This window comes from Somniosus microcephalus, chromosome 7 (assembly GCF_052327205.1).
Source record: "Somniosus microcephalus isolate GS21.2 chromosome 7, FLI_Smic_1.0, whole genome shotgun sequence".
Lineage (NCBI taxonomy): Eukaryota > Metazoa > Chordata > Chondrichthyes > Squaliformes > Somniosidae > Somniosus > Somniosus microcephalus.
In genome coordinates this window covers 248,908,658-248,929,095 of record NC_140993.1, presented here as the reverse complement: position 1 = coordinate 248,929,095, position 20,438 = coordinate 248,908,658, and the positions used below count along the sequence as shown (strand labels likewise).

The window sequence follows — 20,438 nt, the reverse complement described above, 5'->3', positions numbered from 1 at the left end:
TGGATCAACAGGATAAACAGACAAGTTGAGAAACCACCATTACTTTGGCAGGATTCAGGAAAAGGTTGCCACGATACCTTCAGATGCCACTTGCACAAAGATGAACCTAGTGCACTCCATTATACCTACAATACAAGGCACTTTTTACATTACAGCAATGCAGATATATGGTTCTCCCTCCATCTACTAGCATACAGGGAACAAATTTCATCAGGGAAACAACCATCAGATCAACTGCTTCCTGTTGAAGCATAAATGCAAAGTAGCTGTGCAAACTGCTTTTTGCAAATTGCATAATTTCACTCCTACTTCAGTCAGGTGGCACCCTTTATTTCAGAAATAGAAACTCTCTCATATTTTGGTATATTTAATTTTTGGAGAAGGTGTTGTTTGGTTTTATTTTTTAATTCAAAGTCTGTGATTCAGGGAAGCGGCAAAACTCCTAAACACCACCTTAGTTGGATGCCTGGGTAATGTTCACCATCACCAGAATGAATGGTTCTGAGGAAAGGTCATTGATCTGAAACATCAACGGTTTCTCTCTCCACAGATGCTGCGTGACCTGCTAAGTGTTTCCAGCATTTTTTGTTTTTATTTCAGATTTCCAGCATCTGCAGTATTTTGCTTTTGTATCACCATAATTAAGTTTTGGTGCTACAAAAGTCAAAAGGGAAACAGTAAAATATGGAGATGCTCATTTCTGGACAGGAATTTAAACCTAATTTATAGTACTTTTATTATACTGGTGCCGTTTTAATCTGGATTCGAAGAGACTGGCACCCATAAACCAACTTCCAGCATTTTTGCTGCTAAATCCAGTTCCCCTTATTCTAGCTGCAGTCTCACAGACACAGTTTTTTGTGGCTCTAAGAGTCTGCTACTAGGATAATAGAATCAGTGTAAACACCAGGAGCTGGCCAATGGGGTCCTGGAATCTGATTAAAACAGTGGCAGTATAAAGCACCTACAAAGTTTAACATCGTTTACTGAAGGCAAGAAACCTAATTTGCCCCCACAGAATGGTTACGTAGATACATACAAACTGTCCCCAACAAGGTGCGGGATCAGCTGCTGGAACCAAGTCGGTTTGTGCTTAACATGACATCAATAATTACAATGTGACAAAGACAGGCTTTATTCAACATCTGTGGTTTGGCTAAGCTTGGGACAAATAGGTTTTCAGCTGTGGGCCACAACCCAACACGTGAGGTTTTAAAGCAACAGGAGCTTGCCAAACGGACTACATACCTGTCTAGATACTGTGCGCAAATTAGATACTATGTGCAAACAACAGCATTTCTCATAACAAAACTAGTTTGAGGTCATGCAATTATCCTTTATTCTCCTTATTATTTTCAGTTTAGAACAGTGGAAGTCAGTTCACTTCTATGCACTAATGTGGGGCTTCTCCTTTATATCAAAGCAGCTTCTTCCAGACAGAACACTACTGCTCCATTAGCAGCAAACAGAAGAGGTGTTAATTAGTGAGACTAATTTATTTCCTCTGTCGCATGAAACATAGTAGTGAGACATCCCAATAACTAGCTGATTTTATCATCATTGGTAGACACATTGATGAGTTAAATAAACCCAAAACGGAAACCTGGATGCCTACAACCATCCAAACGGAGGAAAGCAATTCACCATTAGGGTCATCAAGTAGGCTTATACTAATGATATCCTATGCCTTTCTAGAACTACTACTTCAATGCAATTGTTTTGATCCAGGATGTTTTAGATATGCTCCCAGACTAAATGGCCTGAATTAACATTAAAAGCTTCTTTTAAAATGTGCTATTGCAGTCACCCCGCTGAAGCACAAGTATTGCACAGCCAGTGGCAACACTAAAGTAAATTTGCCAGGTATTCCAAGCCAGGTGTTATTTTTAAACAGGATCTACAAATTTGCTTTGGTGTCGTTGCCGCTGAGTGTGACCCACAGATTGGGAGCTGACAGCTCTAACAAGAGAAACTGTCCGTTAACCCCAACTTGCCAGGAAGGAAGCGAAAGGTAGCTGCAGAGATTTAAATGAAATGAATGCTGAAGGAATAAAACCACACACATTTAGGGCTATACACGAGTTTTAGTGGATAGACTGAAGCTCTAAAATACATCTTCATAAGCAGCACCTTAATATCCTATTTATATCACAGCTCTGCCTCCAACGTCTGCCTTTCATTCCCTTTCTGGCAAGATGCTTAGTCAACAGACAGTGGAAGCTGCTCCGATATATACTGTAAATGGGGTATAGGTCCTTTGTGACTAGAACACAAGAACATTTTTGGACTAAGGGAATGAAGGGATATGAGGATATGGCGGGAAAGCGGAGGTAGAAGATCAGCCATAATCCTACTGAATAGTGGAGCAGGCTCGAGGGGCCATTTGGCCTACTCCTGCTCTTATTTCTTATATTATGTAGAACACTAGACTTTCATAGGTCTAAACATTCTTACACTTTCATTGTGGACTAAAGCTTTTAAAAACAAAATTATTGGAATGCTTAACTTTTTCATTTCCCAACAGGTTACAGTGGCTCTACATTAAATACACAATGGAGTCCTACTCGAGCACTAGAACACGAGCACATAACGTAAGCAGTCATAAGGGAGTACACTACTTTGCTGGAAGTTACATTCTTTGGTTGAGACATTAAACGAAGGCCCATTTTGGTAGACAAATATCCTATGACACTATTTAAGTCAGAACAGGCTCGCTTGTTATTCATCTCGCTACTGTTAGTGGGATCTTGCCATGTACAAAAGGCCTACAGAACCGTCACTAAATTTCAAATTAGTTCATTGCAAAGAAGTTGGAGTTGTTTCTGAAAGATGCAGCAAGGAGCTATACAAGAGCTATACAAAGGCAAATGGTATGTTGGCCTTCGTAGCAAGAGGGTTCGAGTACAGGAACAAGGATGTCTTGCTACAGTTGTACAGGGCCTTGGTGAGACCGCACCTTGAGTATTGTGTGCAGTTTTGGTCACCTTACCTGAGGAAGGACGTTCTTGCCATGGAGGGAGTGCAGCGAAGATTCACCAGGCTGATACCTGGGATGGCAGGAATGACGTACGAGGAGAGATTGTGTCGATTGGGCTTATACTTACTGGAGTTCAGAAGATTGAGAGGGGATCTCATCGAAACCTATAACATTCTGTCAGGCCTGGACAGACTAGATGCAGGAAGGATGTTTCTGATGGCCGGGGAGTCCAGAACCAGGGGTCATAGTTTAAGGATAAGGGGTAAGCCATTTAGGACTGAAATGAGGAGGAATTTCTTCACCCAGAGAGTGGTGAACCTGTGGAATTCTCTGCCACAGAGGGCGGTGGAGGCCAGTTCATTAAATATATTCAAGAAGGAGTTGGATATATTTCTTGAGGCTAAAGGGATCAAGGGATATGGGGAGAAGGCAGGGACAGGGTACTGAATTTGGATGATCAGCCATGATCTCATTGAATGGCGGAGCAGGCTCGAAGGGCCGAATGGCCTACTCCTGCTCCTATCTTCTATGTTTCTAAGTCTTTTTTTTACCCCCAAAGATTCAGCGGATAACGGGTCTGCCTTGCCACCAGTCTAAAAAATGACAGTCATGTCAGCGTATTTCTGCCAACTGCGGGAGACCCGTACAAGAGGAGCCGCTGATGAAGAGCAACATGAAAGCATCTCAGGAGTCAATGCATACCTTACTGATTTAGAGCAGCACAAAAGCCTGAAAGCTGAATATCCGTCCTTTCAGCTGGGGTGCACATGAGTTATCTTAGTCATGGGAATGAAATATATAAGAACATATATTTCTAGTTCTGGGTATTCTCTTTTCCACCAAGGTAAGCAATGCCAATGCTGCAGGATGGACCATTTTCCTTCTTTGTAAACTGTTGTGTATGTACCTTTAAGGGAATAACTGGTCTTAGACTGCAGTACCGGCAGTGACCACCCCTGTATAAAAGGCCCTAGCAGGCTTCTGTATTTTCAGTCTGACGCTGCCTCCTGTTCAGCAAAGTACCTGTTAAACGGTTCTCCCGAAGTCCGTGTATTATTGAGGCACCGACTTTACACTGGCGACGAGTAAGTTCGAACTCACCTGCAGTGTGGCATTATCTCACGGGGATCTCGCCTGAGAGGAGGGTCCTGGAAGGTCGTAGTCTGAGCAACGGGCGTCGACCGAGGGCAACCGCCCAAAGAATTCATCGGTGTTCGTAGAATTGCGGGAGAGACGGTGGTTCCAGCGAATCGTGCTGGTAGCAGGTAGCGCGCTGACCCTTCCGGACTGCAGCGGGCTCAAGCTCGATCGAGCGGCTCTACAAAACGGGCTGCGCAGCATCGCCGGGAAAAGAAAACAAGAGAGAGGGTGGAGTGCACAGGGCGCGGTCGGTGCTCAAGAACAGGACAGCGGAGAGAAACTAAACGGGGGGGGGGGGGGAAAGGAAAGCGAGATGCGCCGAAGCTGCGGGTCGCCGCCATTACCCCGTAGAACGCTAGGAGCAGCGTGGCAGTAAGGGGAAGAAGCAAAAGCGCGGGAGGCGCCATTTTATTCCATTGGGGAAGGAGCAAAAACGCGGGAGGCGCCATTTTAAATCGCCCAAGATACCGAAAAGTGGCAGTATCACTGCTTTCGACAACGAGGTAGAAGACTGGACCACGTATGTAGAAAGAATCGAAGTGTACTGCAAGGCAAATGAGGTGGCTGATGGAAAGAGGGCGTCGGTATTATTAAATCTGATGGGTGCGAATACGTACGGCCTATTGCGGAATTTAATTACCCCAGCTAAACCACGGAGAAAACTATTGCAGTCCTAAGGACCATCTTCGCCAGGAATGGGTTGCCAGAACAGATTTGTTCCGACAATGGCCCACAGTTTGTGTCTGAGGATTCCCGGAGGTTCCTGAAGAATAATGGGGTGAAACATTACACATCTGCCCCATATCATCCAGCCACAAATGGTTTGGCTGAGAGGTTTGTTCAGACCTTTAAAAAGGCCATAAAGGCAATGTATAATGATGACATACCACTACAACACAAGGTGGATAATTTCTTGTTTGCTTACCGGAATGCGACACATGCAATAACCAACCAAACTCCAGCCGTACTGTTTTTCAACCGGAGACTAAGATGTCGCTTGGATTTGCTCAAACCAAACATAAGACGAGATGTTGAGGATAAGCAGTTCCAGCACATAAATGAGAAGTCAACCAGGAGCTTCAAGATAGGGCAACCAGTCTTGGCCCGCGACTACCGAACAGAAAAATGGCAGCCAGGAACGATATGCACACAGCAGGGACCACTAATGTACACAGTGGACGTTGGAGAGAGCATCGTGAGACGCCATGCTGACCAGATTCTAGAGTCACAGGAACAAGCCAAACCTATACCACAAGCATGTGCACCTGGTAATGAGCCTGAAGTACAGATTGCGTCTACCTCAGAAGCAGGGGTATTGGAAGCTGACGAAACAACCAATGACAATGAGCCAGAATTGACTCCACCGCCAGAACAGGATACTCGAGAAAGGCGCTATCCAGTCCGGATCAGGAAGCCTCCTCAAAGACTGAACTTATAAATGACTATTTCAGTTGATGTATATATTGGAGAAAATTGTAATTGTAATTAGTTATTATTTAGTTGTTAAATGAATGTTATGTACTGTTTATCTAAAAGGGGAGGAATTGTTGTGTATGTACCTTTAAGGGAATAACTGGTCTTAGACTGCAGTACCGGCAGTGACCACCCCTGTATAAAAGGCCCTAGCAGGCTTCTGTATTTTCAGTCTGACGCTGCCTCCTGTTCAGTAAAGTACCTATTAAACTGTTCTCCCGAAGTCCGTGTATTATTGAGGCGCGGACTTTACATAAACCAGTCTCGGCATCAAGCAACCACGGTTCAAATAAAAGAGTTAATTGCGGAAGTAATGCTCCCTCTAGTTTTTCCTCCAGTCCAAACAAAATATCAAAATCATCTCATTTTAAGCCTTCAAAATGATAATTTACCTTCAGCTTGTAATTGTGAATTTGATGTATAGATTACTCTGATTCACAGGCACAAAACTACCTTAGGTTGCAAAATGCTGATGTTCAACAACTACCAAGGAATTAAAAGCAATGCCTAACAAGTTAAAAGATTTATTCTGCACTATCCCTGAACAGACCCTTAATGCATAATTTTGTGGGCACAAATTCAATCCACCATTAACAAAAGGAAACAAAAAAAAATTGGAAAAAAGTCCCACAGCAACATCACAAACTGGCACATGATCACATTCCCATAGCAACCAAGGTCCCTCGGTCTCACTGCACATGTAATGAACATTCTCAGCAGTATGTCTGACAGACTATCGGCTCCAACAAACCACTACAGAATATGGAAGATTTTGCAGCTTGTGCAAGTTTTAAGCTATTTCTGATGCTGCCATTCAGTTAAAATTTCCTGTATTCATATATACTGCAATACATGCATCAGGCCAGAGGCAATATATGTCTGCACCACACAACGTGGTTCAAAAATCACGGCAAAATCTGATTGTTTGCCTTCCAACTGGTCTCCTTACAGTTGGCAGGCTCACTGTCTCCCACTGAAGCACATGCCTGGTTCTGTGCCCTGTTGGCATCTGACTTTATCAAATCATCAGAAAGGAAACAAGCAGGATGCTGGCAACTGCAGACAGCTCCGTGTGCAGCTGCAATACTCCATTTGCCACCTTTTTTTCCCCCCCCAAGTGACTCTCAGCACATTAAGTTCTGGGGATAATATGGTGAAACGAATAACTATTGATGCAAGTTTTTGTTCTAAAAGTCAGGATCCCCAGGGTCCGGTAAGTTCTGCAAAGACAATTACCTTTGATAATCAATATTTGTATCTCAATTTTGCATTATAGTTGAAAGTAAAAAAAAAAACTTCACTAGCTCATCTATGAAATTCCTTAATATTGCTGATCTTGCCTACTACCACCTCCTATACCACAAATTAATGTTTGCAAACCAATCTTTAGCATTTGCAGTTTCCCCCTTTTGCTCACTCCCTCTTTGCAAATTCTAGCACCTGTTTCAACCACAATGCAAGCAGTTTTCAGAAGGAATATACTAACTGTAGTTCCTTATGACTGGAAATGGCACTTAAAATAAATTTAAAAGCATTTTAAAAAATTGCTCAAAATCAACTGCTGCAAAAGTATACAATAGCAAAATACTGTGGATGCTGGAAATCTGAAATAAACACAAAAAAATGCTGGAAATACTCAGCAGGTCAGGCAGCATCTGTGGAGAGAGAAAGAGTTAACGTTTCAGGTCAATGACCTTTCGACCTGAAACGTTAACTCTGTTTCTCTCTCCACAGATGCTGCCTGACCTGCTGAGTATTTCCAGCATTTTCTGTTTTAACTTGCTGCAAAAGCATGCAAGTTATTCAGGGGGAAAAAAGTGAAGATAGTATTCCAATCAATGATACAGACAACTCCAAAAATTCAAAAAAACACCAACTGCAATAGGTACAGAACAATAAGTAATACAGTAAACTCTTTGATATCTGGCACCGACGGGACCAGCGTGTTGCCAGTTGATCAAAATTTCCGGATGACGGAGAGGGTTATCTACCGAGGCTATTTTTAACAAAGAAAAATGTAAAAATCAAGAAATGTGCAGTATACAGTAATTGGGTACTCACCTACAGAATGTTGTGTTAAATGGATGGTGGAAGATGCTTGATTAATTACAGTACTGCCAGTTGAGGGTAATTCAATGCAATGACTACCAGCAGCATGGGAGGCGCACAGTACCCCTGTAACATGGCGGCTCAGACGAGACTACCAGCAGCGTGGGAGAGTCAGACTCCTGTTACAGGGGTATTGAGGTGTTCCGACTTCCGACAGCGTCAAGAAGCCGAGTAGTGGCAGTTTGAAGAACTACCCCCACTGACTAACTCGGCCACCGTGGGAGACTCGGACTCGGCAACATTGCCGGTTATTGAGGTGTTGTTTTCGGAGTGAGAATTTTGCCAGTTAATAGAGAATTCCGGATATTTAGGTGCCATTTAAACGAGTTTCCTGTGGATTGTTTTTGTTTTCTTTTTGGTTGCAGTGGACTTTACTTTGACCACCCCCGCCCCCAACCACCCATTTTACGTTTCTTTTTGTAAGCAATCAGAAGGATTGTCTTGTGTCACAAAAAATATTGGCAAACAGGAAGCAAATCATCCCAATTTTATTGTTTAGTTCCTATTCACTAACAAGCCATTTGGCTTCCACCCTTGCTAAGATCCCCTCCCCCCCCCCATGCTACTATAACAGACTCTCCAGAATCAATTCCTAGCCTACAAAGGCCATATAAACTTATTTTAATTTAATTCATTGGATGTGAACTATGCTTTCAGAGCTACTTTTCAGCTGCCCATTCCCAGTTGCCGAGTAGGTGGTGTTGGACCATCTCCTTTTAACTACTGCAGTTCTTGTGGTAGAGTCAATGGCTGCAGAAGAAACAATTGGAACAAACACAATGGCCCTGAATTTGCGGTCGGAGGCTTCCTGCGGGGAAATGCCTCCGATCTGCAGTTAAAATGCCCGCGTACCTGGTGGTCCGGGAGGTACGGAGATTCGCGGTCCTGAGTCTCTCCAGGTACCCGCGGGTAGAGGCCCACGTATCCCAGAGGCGCAGGCGGTTCACAAGCGCCCCTGGGATCACATGGGCCAACCCAACCAATAATAGAAGGGAATCCCCATTCATACTTATGGGGATTCCATATGTACGGAAACCTCAAGCATGAATGGGAATACCCAATATACATCTACACATCAAATAAATAAATAAATAAATACATTTAAAACAAAAATCTATTTTTTTGAAAAATAAATTTAAATGTTTTAATGGGACTAAAAATAAACTTACCTTATTGCACAGGTATTTTAAATCTATAAATGATTGATAATTTATTTTATGTTTTTTTTTTACACTCTTACACTGGTAAAAGGAGGCCTTGCGTCAGGCCTAAGAAATTCACGGGCATTCGCTGGGCAGAGGTTGGGCAAATAGCCCAACTCTCCACCCACAGATGCCCTTTTCCCAGGGAAACGTTGGATCTGTCAAGATTCTTGACAGATCGCAAGTTGTGGGTTTTCGCGCATGCACTTCGTGTGCGAAAACCCGGAACTTGTGGGGCTCTTACGGGCACGTATGCACCTCGTACACGCCCATAAGGGCCGCAAATTATGGCCCAATGTCATCTTGGTGCACTGCTAACATGTTTATCATCTGTCTATTGTAGAAGGATAAGCGACAATGGAGGTACAAGTCAGGATGGTGTGTGACTTGGAGGAGATGGTGTTCCCGTGATATTGTTGCTCTTTTCAGTCTTGGTGGTAGAGGACTCGGGGCTGGGAGATGCTGTTAAAGTAAGTTTGGTGAGTTACTGCAGTCCATCATAGTAACTAGTATACATATTCCAGCCACAGTGTGCCAGTGGCGGAGGGGCTAAATAGGCTCCAATGGCAGGGTCGCTGATCAAGCGGAAGGCTGTGCCCTGGCTGGTATTGAGCATCTTGAGTATTGTTGTAGGTGGATCCATCCAGATGAGTCAGGAGTATTCCATCACACCCCTGACTTGAGCCTATAGATGGTGGAGAAGCTTTGAGGGGTTAGGAGGTGAGCCACTCGTCGCAGAGTAACCAGCCTCTGTAGTTACATTTTTTTAAATGGCTGATCCAGTTATGCTTCTGATCAATGATAACTACATGATGTTGGGGTCTCACTGAAGAGCAGAGTAGGATTGTTGGGGTTTTTCTTGTTGGAAAATACACTTGCGGCATGAATGTTACCTGCCACTCGTCAGCCCAAACCTGGGTGCTATCCAGGTCCTGTTGTAGGCTGGCATGAACTGTTCCATTATTGGAGGATTTTTTTTTAACTGGAGTTTAACACTGGAATTATCAGCAAACAGACCCTTTGATAAAGCAGCTGATGATGATTGGGCCGAGAACACTTCCCTGAGGAACTCGAGGCTGTGACAAGATCTGAAACAGAGCATTTCTGGTGAAATCCAAATTGAGTGTCAGCAAACAAGTTATTGGCAAGTAGGTGTGTCTCGGCGGCACTGTTTGAGTCACTTCCATTACTTTCCTGCTGATTGGGCAATGATTATGGGACCGCTTAGCTTAGACAATAGCCTGGAGCTTCCCATCTTAGCATGCAGGTAGCCCAGTGTTGCAGCGTCATTAGGATAGTGCCTCATTCTTGGGCATAATTGCAACTAATATTTATTCGCTCCCTCAAAACCCAGTCTACTGGACTTTCAAACAAGAGACTGGATGATATGCCTCACTTACATGGAAAATAAAAAGGCTGGACAGTGTTACAAGTTTGGAGCATAATTAATGGATTTTAACAATGGAGTAAAAGTCTTAAGGAGCCCAACATTGTGCCAAGGCTTAATGTCCAGCCAAATTTTAAAATAATCTTCACTCTTCTCCAAAGAATATTAAATTTTCTCCTTCCAAGTTCGTATCTTGCATACTATCAATGTATCTACGGTTTAACACAACAGAAAAAGGAAGATTTACTGAACGATGCGTAGTCCCCTCAAACCCAAGGGAGCAGTTTCAGCAAAAAATACATCAGCATTTTCTCAAGAAAGTCGGCACCTTTAACGTATTTTATAGAAAGTCTAGCCATTTAATCTGACATAAAACTTAAAATACAAGACATGAATATCAAAAGCAGTCGACAATTACGCAAACAGCAGCCTGTGCTTCTTTAGATCATACTTGCTCATAAAAACAGATTTACAAGTCTAAAACAAATTACTAATATTTTACTACTAGAAAGTCTAATTAAGGACTACTTGACATTTTTGAAGTAGCAATTCTCTCATCAAACCAAACATTATGATCTGACTTGCTGAAAAGACCAATGTATAAGAGACTTGTACAACTTAAGCAGCATTATGAGCTCTCCCTCAGCCTGTATTTTTACAATGTCCAGCAACTGTAAAGCCATACCAAATAGTCAACAAGCAGCTGCCAGAGGCCCAAAAAAAATCAAAACAAAAAAGGAAACAAGTGAGCTATTTTTAACAAAACTACCATTTGTAATACAGAGGCACCTACTTCCTGAAAGCTAGTACCTGTATAGTCAATAAATCACTGTGGACAGCACCGGTTGACAATAACTTCTACATACACAAGTACAGTAAAACGAACAACCTCAAACTGGTCTTGCTAGAAAAAAAAAATCACAGCCACTTTAATGCCTCTAACCACAACATTGCTGACACAAATAAATTTAACACCCCCAGTGATGTAGTACTTTCATCAGCTACAAATCTTAGGTTTCAAAAGTTCCTCCCAATTCCAGCAGCCATATGAGAATGAGGAACCAAGGTTGATTCGGAGACAGTTTCCTTTAGGCCAATGGAAATTAACTACACTTTTAAAACAAAGGAAAAGAAAACATCTCAGACTGAGATGAGGAACTGTCACTGACATTTACTTCTTTCTATTTCAGGCACAAAGCCATCCAGAAGCAACACATCAGTATATACCATGCAACACCTGACCAGTCAGTAGTTAGTTAAAATCCTTTGATCTGATTTGACTTTAGGTGTCAAAACCATCCAAACAGAATGAAGAACTGAACCATTTTACTAAAACTGTTACTGGCTTTCCAAAACCAAGAAAAAAAATACATTCCAGGCGGGAGGTATTGAAGAAAGCTTACGACAGCAAACAGCACCAACATGTAGCCATGCTCTTAGTTTCCCTTTTACTGTTAACAAGGAACTTCAGATCCTGTCCAAAGTCGGTACCCACTGTGAAATCTACCTCAATATTATCCAGATTCTTCGCCAGAGGCCACCCATTGTGAAGTTTACACTGTGCCGAGAGCAGCCACTATTTCAACATATGCCAGTAATTTAGCTGCTTTCCATGCCTGACTTGCAGAGAGGTGATCAGAGGCCATGGACGATATCAGATATTTATTTTTAAGGCAATATTCCAGGCTAGTTAGATTTAATAGGAATTACACAAAAGTGTTGCTACGCTATTTAAAATAAGAGAGAGCTCTATAAAGGATTGTTTAGGTTACATTTGAACATCCAGTCTTCAGTATTCCTTTGATTGACTTCAAAGTATACAATGTACAAAAGACATCTCAAGGTCTCAAGATGGCCTAATGGGTAAACATAAGAAGGAACGTAGGAACCACAGTTGGCCATTCAGCCCCTCAAGCCTGTTTCACTATTAAATTAGATCACAGCTGATCAAAACCTCAATTCCATTTACCTACCTTTGCTCCATATCCCTCCCGAAAAAGATTCCATCCACTGTGGTATTAAGCCATACATACAAGACGGCCCCTGGTTCTATTTTTGGTTTGTGCTCAATTATTTGATCTCAGCCAGGAGAGCAAGCGGAGAGATATAATGGACCTCAGCAGTCCTGGGTCAGGGAGGAGAAAATATAAAATTGTCCTGAAATCCTGCTCCCAATTGCTATCAAGTGGCCCCTACCGAAATGCAGATGTTGTGCAAAAACAGAATCCGACTCCAATGTTATATACTCAGTAGCCAAGTAGTCTGCTAATGCACCATACCTAGACTCACATGAACAATATCCACTGGGGTGAGGTATTGAGGAGCTGTTGTTGGCCATGAAACCGCACCCCAGAGCCAAAGTCTTCAGAAAAGACAATTGGAACAAACACAAAATCATCTCGCTGCATGGCGAACATGCTTATCATCTGTCTATTGTAGAAGGACAAGCTACAATGTTGATAGAGAAGCAAATACCCGCTTTTTTAAACGAAATTAAATTTGCTCTTGGTATGTGGGTGACTCTGGCAGTCATATTTATTGCTCCTCTTTAGTCGCCTCGAGAAGGTGGTGGTGGGCTACCCCCCTTGAACTGCTGCAGTCCTTGTGGTGATGGTGCTCTCAATATGGCATTAGGTAGGAAATTCCAAAACACTGACCCAGCAACGATGAATGAACAGCAATATATGCCCACGCCGGATGGTGTGCAACTTGGAGGGGAACTTGCAGGTGACGGTGTTCTTATGACATTGATGGTCCAGGCCAGTGGTTCTTAAACTGGGGTCCGTGGACTTCCAGAGGCATCACAAAATAATTTGAAAGTTCATTAGCTGGGAAAAGTCACTTCAATTCTACTTACAATTATGTACATCCTATTTAGAATCTGGTTGACAGAAAAGCCATTTGGAATCAATGGCATGGAAATGGCTTTTGAAGTGTTCATGGTTAAGTGTTCACAGTTGCTAAGTGATGTCATCCCCAGACTCTGGCGCAGGATACCTGGAGTGGGCTGGTTGCGGCAGTCGGGTAGAGGCAGCCGGCCGGACAGACAGTAGTGGGGGGGGGGAGGGGGCGCAACGGGTGAGGCCGCTGCTCAGGTTCTTTTGTGACCCGATGGCATGGCAGAGGGCAGCTCGCGGTTGCTGCGGCCAGTCCCCCAGGTTGCAACATGGCCAGACAGACAGACAAACAGAGACAGAGAGACGAGGTGTGGGTACATTCCCCAGTAGAGCCAGTACACGATCCCCTCCCGGGTTGGACACCTGCCCCTCACAGTTACTCTGAAGCGATACAAATGAGTTTAAAAGTTTTTTTTAAATCAATGTACAATTAAAGCAAATCCAGCGAGAAAACTTCAATTAAACCCAAGTTACAGGTGGGAAAGTATCAGTGCTCAATACATTTTCTTACATTGTACCTGTCATAACTGAAGGCATGAGAAGTACCTCCATTATCATAGAATAATAGAAACATAGAAGATAGGAGCAGCAGTAGGCCATTCGGCCCCTCGAACCTGCTCCGCCATTCAATGCGATCATGCTGATCATCCAAATTCAGTACCGTGTCCCTGCTTTCTCCCCATATCCCTTGATCCCCTTAGCCTTAAGAAATATATCTAACTCCTTCTTGAATATATTTAATGAATTGGCCTCAACTGTCTTCTGTGGTAGAGAATGCCACAGGTTCACCACTCTCTGGGTGAAGAAATTCCTCCTCATCTCAGTCCTAAATGACTTACCCCTTATCCTTAGACCGTGACCCCTGGTTCTGGACTCCCCCGCCATCGGGAACAGCCTTCCTGCATCTAGTCTGTCTAGTCCTGTTAGAATTTTAAAAGTTTCAATGAGATCCCCTCTCATTCTTCTAAACTCTAGCAAATATAAGCCTAATCGACCCAATCTCTCTTCATACATCATTCCTGCCATCCCAGGTATCAGTCTGGTGAATCTTCGCTGCACTCCCTCCATGGCAAGAACATCCTTCCTCAGATAAGGCGACCAGAACTGCACACAATACTCAAGGTGTGGTCTCACCAAGGCCCTGTACAACTGCAGCAAGACATCCTTGCTCCTGTACTCGAATCCTCTCGCTATGAAGGCCAGCATACCATTTGCCTTCTTAACCGCCTGCTGCACCTGCATGCTTACCTTCAGCGACTGGTGCACAAGGACACCCAGGTCTCGTTGCACTTCCCCTTTTCCCAATCTATTGCCATTCAGATAATAATCTGCCTTCCTGTTTTTGCCACCGAAGTGGATAACCTCGCATTTATTCACATTATACTGCATCTGCCATATCGCCCAACCTGTCCAAATCGTACTGGAGTTTCTCTGCATCCTCCTCACAGCACACACGCCCACCCAGCTTTGTGTCATCTGCAAACTTGGAGATATTACATTGAGTTCCCTCGTCTAAATCATTAATATATATATTGTGAATAACTGGGGTCCTAGCACCGATCCCTGCAGTACCCCACTAGTCACTGCCTTCCACTCGGAAAAAGACCCGTTTATTCCAACTCTTTGCTTCCTGTCTGCCAACCAGTTTTCTATCCAAGTCAGTACCTTACCTCCAATCCCATGTGCTTTAACGTTGCACGCTAGTCTCTTATGCGGGACCTTATCGAAAGCCTTCTGAAAGTCCAAATACACCACATCCACTGGTTCTCCCTTATCTATTCTACCAGTTACATACTCAAAAAATTCCAGTAGATTAGTCAAGCACGATTTACCTTTTGTAAATCCATGTTGACTTTGTCCGATCCCGTCACTGTTTTCCAAGTGCTCTGCTATTATATCTTTTATAATGGACTCTAGCATTTTCCCCACTACCGATGTCAGGCTTACCGGTCTATAATTCCCCGTTTTCTCTCTACCACCTTTTTTAAATAGTGGGGTTACATTAGCTACCCTCCAATCCATGGGAACTGTTCCAGAATCTATAGAATTTTGGAAGATGACCAGCAATGCATCTACTTAAGTACCCTAGGATGTAGATTATCAGGCCCTGGGGATTTATCGGCCTTCAATCCAGTCAATTTCCCCAACACCATTTCCCTACAAATACTGATTTCATTCAGTTCCTCCCTCTCATTAGACCCTATGTTCCTCGACATCTCTGGGAGGTTATTTGTGTCCTCCTTTGTGAAGACAGAACCAAAGTATGTATTTAATTGGTCTGCCATGTCTTTGTTCCCCATTATAAATTCCCCTGATTCTGACTGCAAGGGACCTGCGCTTGACTTCACCAATCTTTTTCTCTTCACATATCTATAGAAGCTTTTACAGTCAGTTTTTATGTTCCCTGCAAGCTTACTCTCAATCTATTTCCCCCTCTTGATTAATCCCTTTGTCCTCCTTTGCCGAATCCTAAACTGCTCCCAATCCTCAGGTTTGCTGCTTTTTCTGGCCAATTTATATGTCCTCTCCTTGGATCTTATGCTATCCCTAATTTCCCTTGTTAGCCAATGTTGAGTCACCTTTTTTGTTTTATTTTTATGCCAAACGGGGATGCACAAATGCTGTAGTTCATCCATGCGATCTTTAAATGTTTGCCATTGCCTATTCATCGTCAACCCTTTAAGTAACATTCCCCAATCCATCCTAGCCAACTAGTGCCTCATACCATCGTAGTTTCCTTTATTTAAATAAATAAAGGAATAAATAATACAGCACAAAAGTAGGCCATTCAGCTCATCGTGCCTGTGCCAGCTCTTTGGTAGAACTATCCAACTCGTCCCACGCCCCGCTCTTTGCCCATGGCCCTGCAAATATTTTGCCTTCAAGTATTTATCCAATTCCCTATTGAAAGTTACTATTGAATCTGCTTCCACCACCCTTTCAGGCAGTGTATTCCAGATCACAACAACTCGCTATGTAATAAAAAATGTTTCCTCATGTCACCTCTGGTTCTTTTGCCAGTCAGTACCCAGAATTGGTAAAAGAAGCAATGAAAGTGTTGCTACCTTTCCCAACATACATTTGTGAAACATCATTTTCTGCTATGGCAACAATGAAGACAATGCTCCTTAAAAGCATTATTAAAATACTCTTTACATGCAGCACTTCCATATTATGAGTATTATAATTTAGATGGTAGGTCCGTGATTACTAATCCATTTAAGAAGGGAAGCTTCAACCAAAAAAGTTTGAGAACCACTGTTCTAGACCTGCTTGGTGGTAAAGTTCGCAGGAAATGTGCTGTTAAAGTTAGCTGGAAATGTGCTGTTAAAGTTAGCTTCATGAGTTACTGCAGTACATTCTGAAAATAGTACATATTGCAGATACAGTGCACCAGTAGTAGAGGGGGTGAATATTGAAAGTTCAGTGGCACTGGGGCCAATCAAGCAAACTGTTTTGTCCTGGATGATCTAAAGCTTCTTGAATACTGTTAAAGCTGCACTCATCCAGGTGAGTGCTGAGTATTCCAACACACTCCTAATTTGAGCTTCGTAGATGGTGGAGAAGCTTTGAGGAGTCAGGAGGCGAGCCACTCGTCACTGAGTATCCAGCCTCTTCCCTGCTCTTGTAGCCACAATGTTGATATGGCTGGTTGAGTTAAACTTCTTGTCACTGGTGACTCCCAAGATGCTGATGGGGAAGACTCGGCATCGGTGGTGTCATTGAAGGTCATGGGAGAAGACTGGGCTTTCTGTTGTACCTGATGGTAACTGCCAGGCACTTATGTGGCGCAAATGCTACATGGTGCAAATGTTACCTGCCACAAATGTTACCAGCCACTTGTCTGCCCAAGCCTGGATGTTATTAGATCCTCTGGTAAGCGAACATGGGCTGCTTCATTATTGGAGGAGTTGTGAATTGAGCTGAACACTAGAATCATCAGCAAACAGCCCCACTCCTGAACTTAGAAGGTACATAATTGATGAAGCAACTGAAAATGGTTGAACTAAGGACACTTTCCTAGCTATGTTCTGGGGCTCCAATGAATAGTGCCCGACAACCACAACCATCTTCCTGTGTGTCAGGTATGACTCCAGCCACTAGAGAGTCTTCCGTTCGACACCCATTGAGCTCCGTTTTGCTGGGGCTCCTTGGTACTATAATTCAGTCGAATGCTACCTTGATGTTGAGCGCAGCCAGTCTCATCTGGCATTCAGCTCTTGCATCCATGTCCAGATCAAGGCTGTGAAGGGGTCTGGAGCCAACTGGTTCTGGCAGAACCCAAACTGAGGGCCGGTGAGCAGATTACTGGTGTGTAGATGCTGCTTGACGTCACGCTGACGACTCCAACACTTTACTGATGCTCGAGAGAAGGCTGCTAGCATGATAACTGACTGGCTTAGATTAGTCCTGTTTTTTGTGGATGGGACATAACTGGGCTATCTTCCAGAGTGTCCAGTAGATGCCAGTATCATAGCTCTACTGGAACAGCTTGGCTAGAGAGTGACTAACTCTGATGCATTGATCTTCGACGCTACAGCTGGGATATTATCAGGGCCCACAGCCTTTGTTGTGGCCAGTGCAGTCACTTCTTAAGGTGTGGGATGAACCGAATTGGCTGGACACTGGCGTCTGTAATGGCGGTAACTTTGAGATGAGGCAAAGTAGGATCATCCACTATTTGTCTCACGTAGGTATAGCAGACAAACAAATGGGCCTCAATATAAGCCCCTTCCATCGTCAACATAGATATACTTAATTTCAACATTATTTTCACTGCAACATAAAATTTCCAAGTCTTCTTTACAAAAGAAATAACCTACAATACTGGATTTTGGTTTTGTAGTTTTTAAGTCTATATGTAAATCAAAATTTGCTATAGTCCTAGGCTAAATTAAAATATCACACTGATCCAAGAGTCAATCTGTAAAACTGTCCATACAATTTACCCCAACAAGTGCCTCCAAATGACTGACTACATTAATTACACTCACATTTTCCACACCAACACAAAGGGATAAGCTACAGTTGTCCCTAAGCCAATATCATTCACTGCAGGTGCTCATATAATGTGCTCTTCAGTCTAGAAGAGAACAGGTAGGACTTTGAAACAAATTTTGGCTAAAATATCTATTAATTATGCACAACGCAAGGAGGCTTTATTTTGTGAATAAACTGATTTCGGAGAATCTTACTGCATTCTAAAACGAAAGTGCCCCAGTCTAAATTATTTAAATGAATACTGAATCAAGTGTCAATAATATTAATCTTTATTAAGCAAACTCTGGCACTTAAACACTAGTTTTATTTTTTAACAAAATGTTTCCAAAACAAAACGTCAAATAGCATATTAGTCTTTTTTGAACCATGATCGCAACCACACCACAGCTCTTCTGCAACATATTCTGTTCATATCTTGAAGCAGATAATGGGAAAATAATCCCACTGTAGTTGCAGTATTAACCAAGCAAAGCTGACAATCAACTTATATGGAAGAACAGAATACCAAATTCTTATACTAGTTGCCCTCTAAATTTATAATTTGAAGGTCAATATATGGCAGTACCTAACCATTAAATGCATGGGTTACATATTGGTATCTAAATATTACAGTAAGCCTTTGGCAAAATCTATTATACAAATGCAAGCTGACTGGAAAGCAAGCAACCCCATTAAAGTCTGGTAGAAGCCACTAAACATAGGACTGCTTACCACGGGTATTCGTAGCCATGTCTGCCACTTTCTGAAAGGCATCCAAAAAGGCAGCAGCAGCCATCACCGTTGTCCTGGAACAGAAATAAAAATCGTGAACACTGCTTTTTGATCTAATATATGAAGCCATGAGATTTTTTTAAGCTTTACGTTAGTGGACATGAGGGGTTAGATTTTCCTCTTCAGTGCTTGGGAACAAGAGCTCGTCAAAATCTATTAAATTGAATGGATGAAAAATCGTGAGCACCGTGTACCCAATTCTGTGATAAAAGCTGCTGCCTTGCCAAGCTCTTAAATAGAGTGCTAAATAGAGAGCTGCCAGTTTGGGAAATGTTGGAAGATTATTACTACTATATGTAATATTCACTCTTTGCTTTGCAGTTCAATATCCACATACAAAAATAGAGCTATCAACTATCTTCATTGGGAAAGTCACCTGGGAAATCTATCTCTAAGAATTTCATGCAATGTTTCCCAGGTAATCCCATTCCACTCAGCTGTATACATTTGATCATCCTAAACTGAAAGATCAAGTCAAAAATGTTTAGCAAAAACATAAAAGTTGCTCCAAGTAGCTGCCTTATAGTGTTGAGTGTTAACTAGGTAGCTGTTCCAAGTATAAAGCCCATCCAACCAAGATTCAGATCCTAGGTGAGATTTTGCTCAAAAATGGTAAGTTTTCCAAGTACCCGTCTCATCAGAGGAAGATCTCCCTTCACATACTGGCTCATCAGATTGCTAGAGCAAGAATAAAATGCACTCAAACTTTCCCTGGAAAATATCAAGACATGCATACTATTGTCCAACTTGCTAACCTCTACTTAACTATTAGGCCTACCAAGAATCCCATTTTAACTGGGAAAGAAAACAATTGCGTGAATTACACATTTTCCCACAGAATAGTGGACCTGTGGAACAGGCTGCCAGCTCATACGGTGAAAGCTGGTTCGTTCAATTCCTTCAAGCGAGAGCTAGATCTGTTTCTGGCTGAGGCAGAGATCGCCTCATCCAGTCACGAGGTATTGTATAACATTAATCAGAGCTAAAGTGGTCACCTAGGCTAATTTCGATCACCTAAGGGGGTCAGAGAAGAATTTTCCAGATTGCTTTTCCCTAATTGGCCTGGGGTTTTAATCTGTCTTTTCGCCTCGCCCAGGAGATTACATGGCTTTACGGTGGTGTGGGGATTGTATGTATTGCAAGCATCACAACTGTATGGGACAGGCTGGATAGACCAGTGGGTCTTTGCCTGTCAATTATTCTTTGTATGTTCAACAAGGCAATACTTTTCAGCAATAGGCTTGTATGGTGGTAGACTAACCTTCAAAACTGTAATTTCCTGAAATAAAAGCATCTCAGATAGGTAAGTAGCACCCCTGCTACTTACAGAAAGAAGTGCAAACAAAGTGACTGTCTTTAGTGTAAATTGCACAAGAAAACAGAATTAAACTGTTCTGACATTCATTTACTCAGAGTAAGATTCAAATTCCAGGTGAGATTTTTTAAACTTTCCAAGTACCCTTCAGAAACCTCATCATAGA

General features: G+C 42.6%; 1 protein-coding gene across 4 annotated transcripts in view; it reads right to left on the bottom strand.

Annotated features, from left to right (window-relative positions):
* LOC147115213 (protein MTSS 1-like) overlaps nucleotides 1-20,438 on the bottom strand; it is a 190,246-nt gene that overhangs the window by 154,298 nt on the left and 15,510 nt on the right. For all 4 annotated transcript variants that reach the window (XM_085993579.1, XM_085993583.1, XM_085993582.1 and 1 more), the window contains one exon: nucleotides 18,898-18,971. In XM_085993579.1, the coding sequence (XP_085849705.1) occupies nucleotides 18,898-18,971 (74 nt within the window). The remainder of the gene's footprint in view (nucleotides 1-18,897; nucleotides 18,972-20,438) is intronic.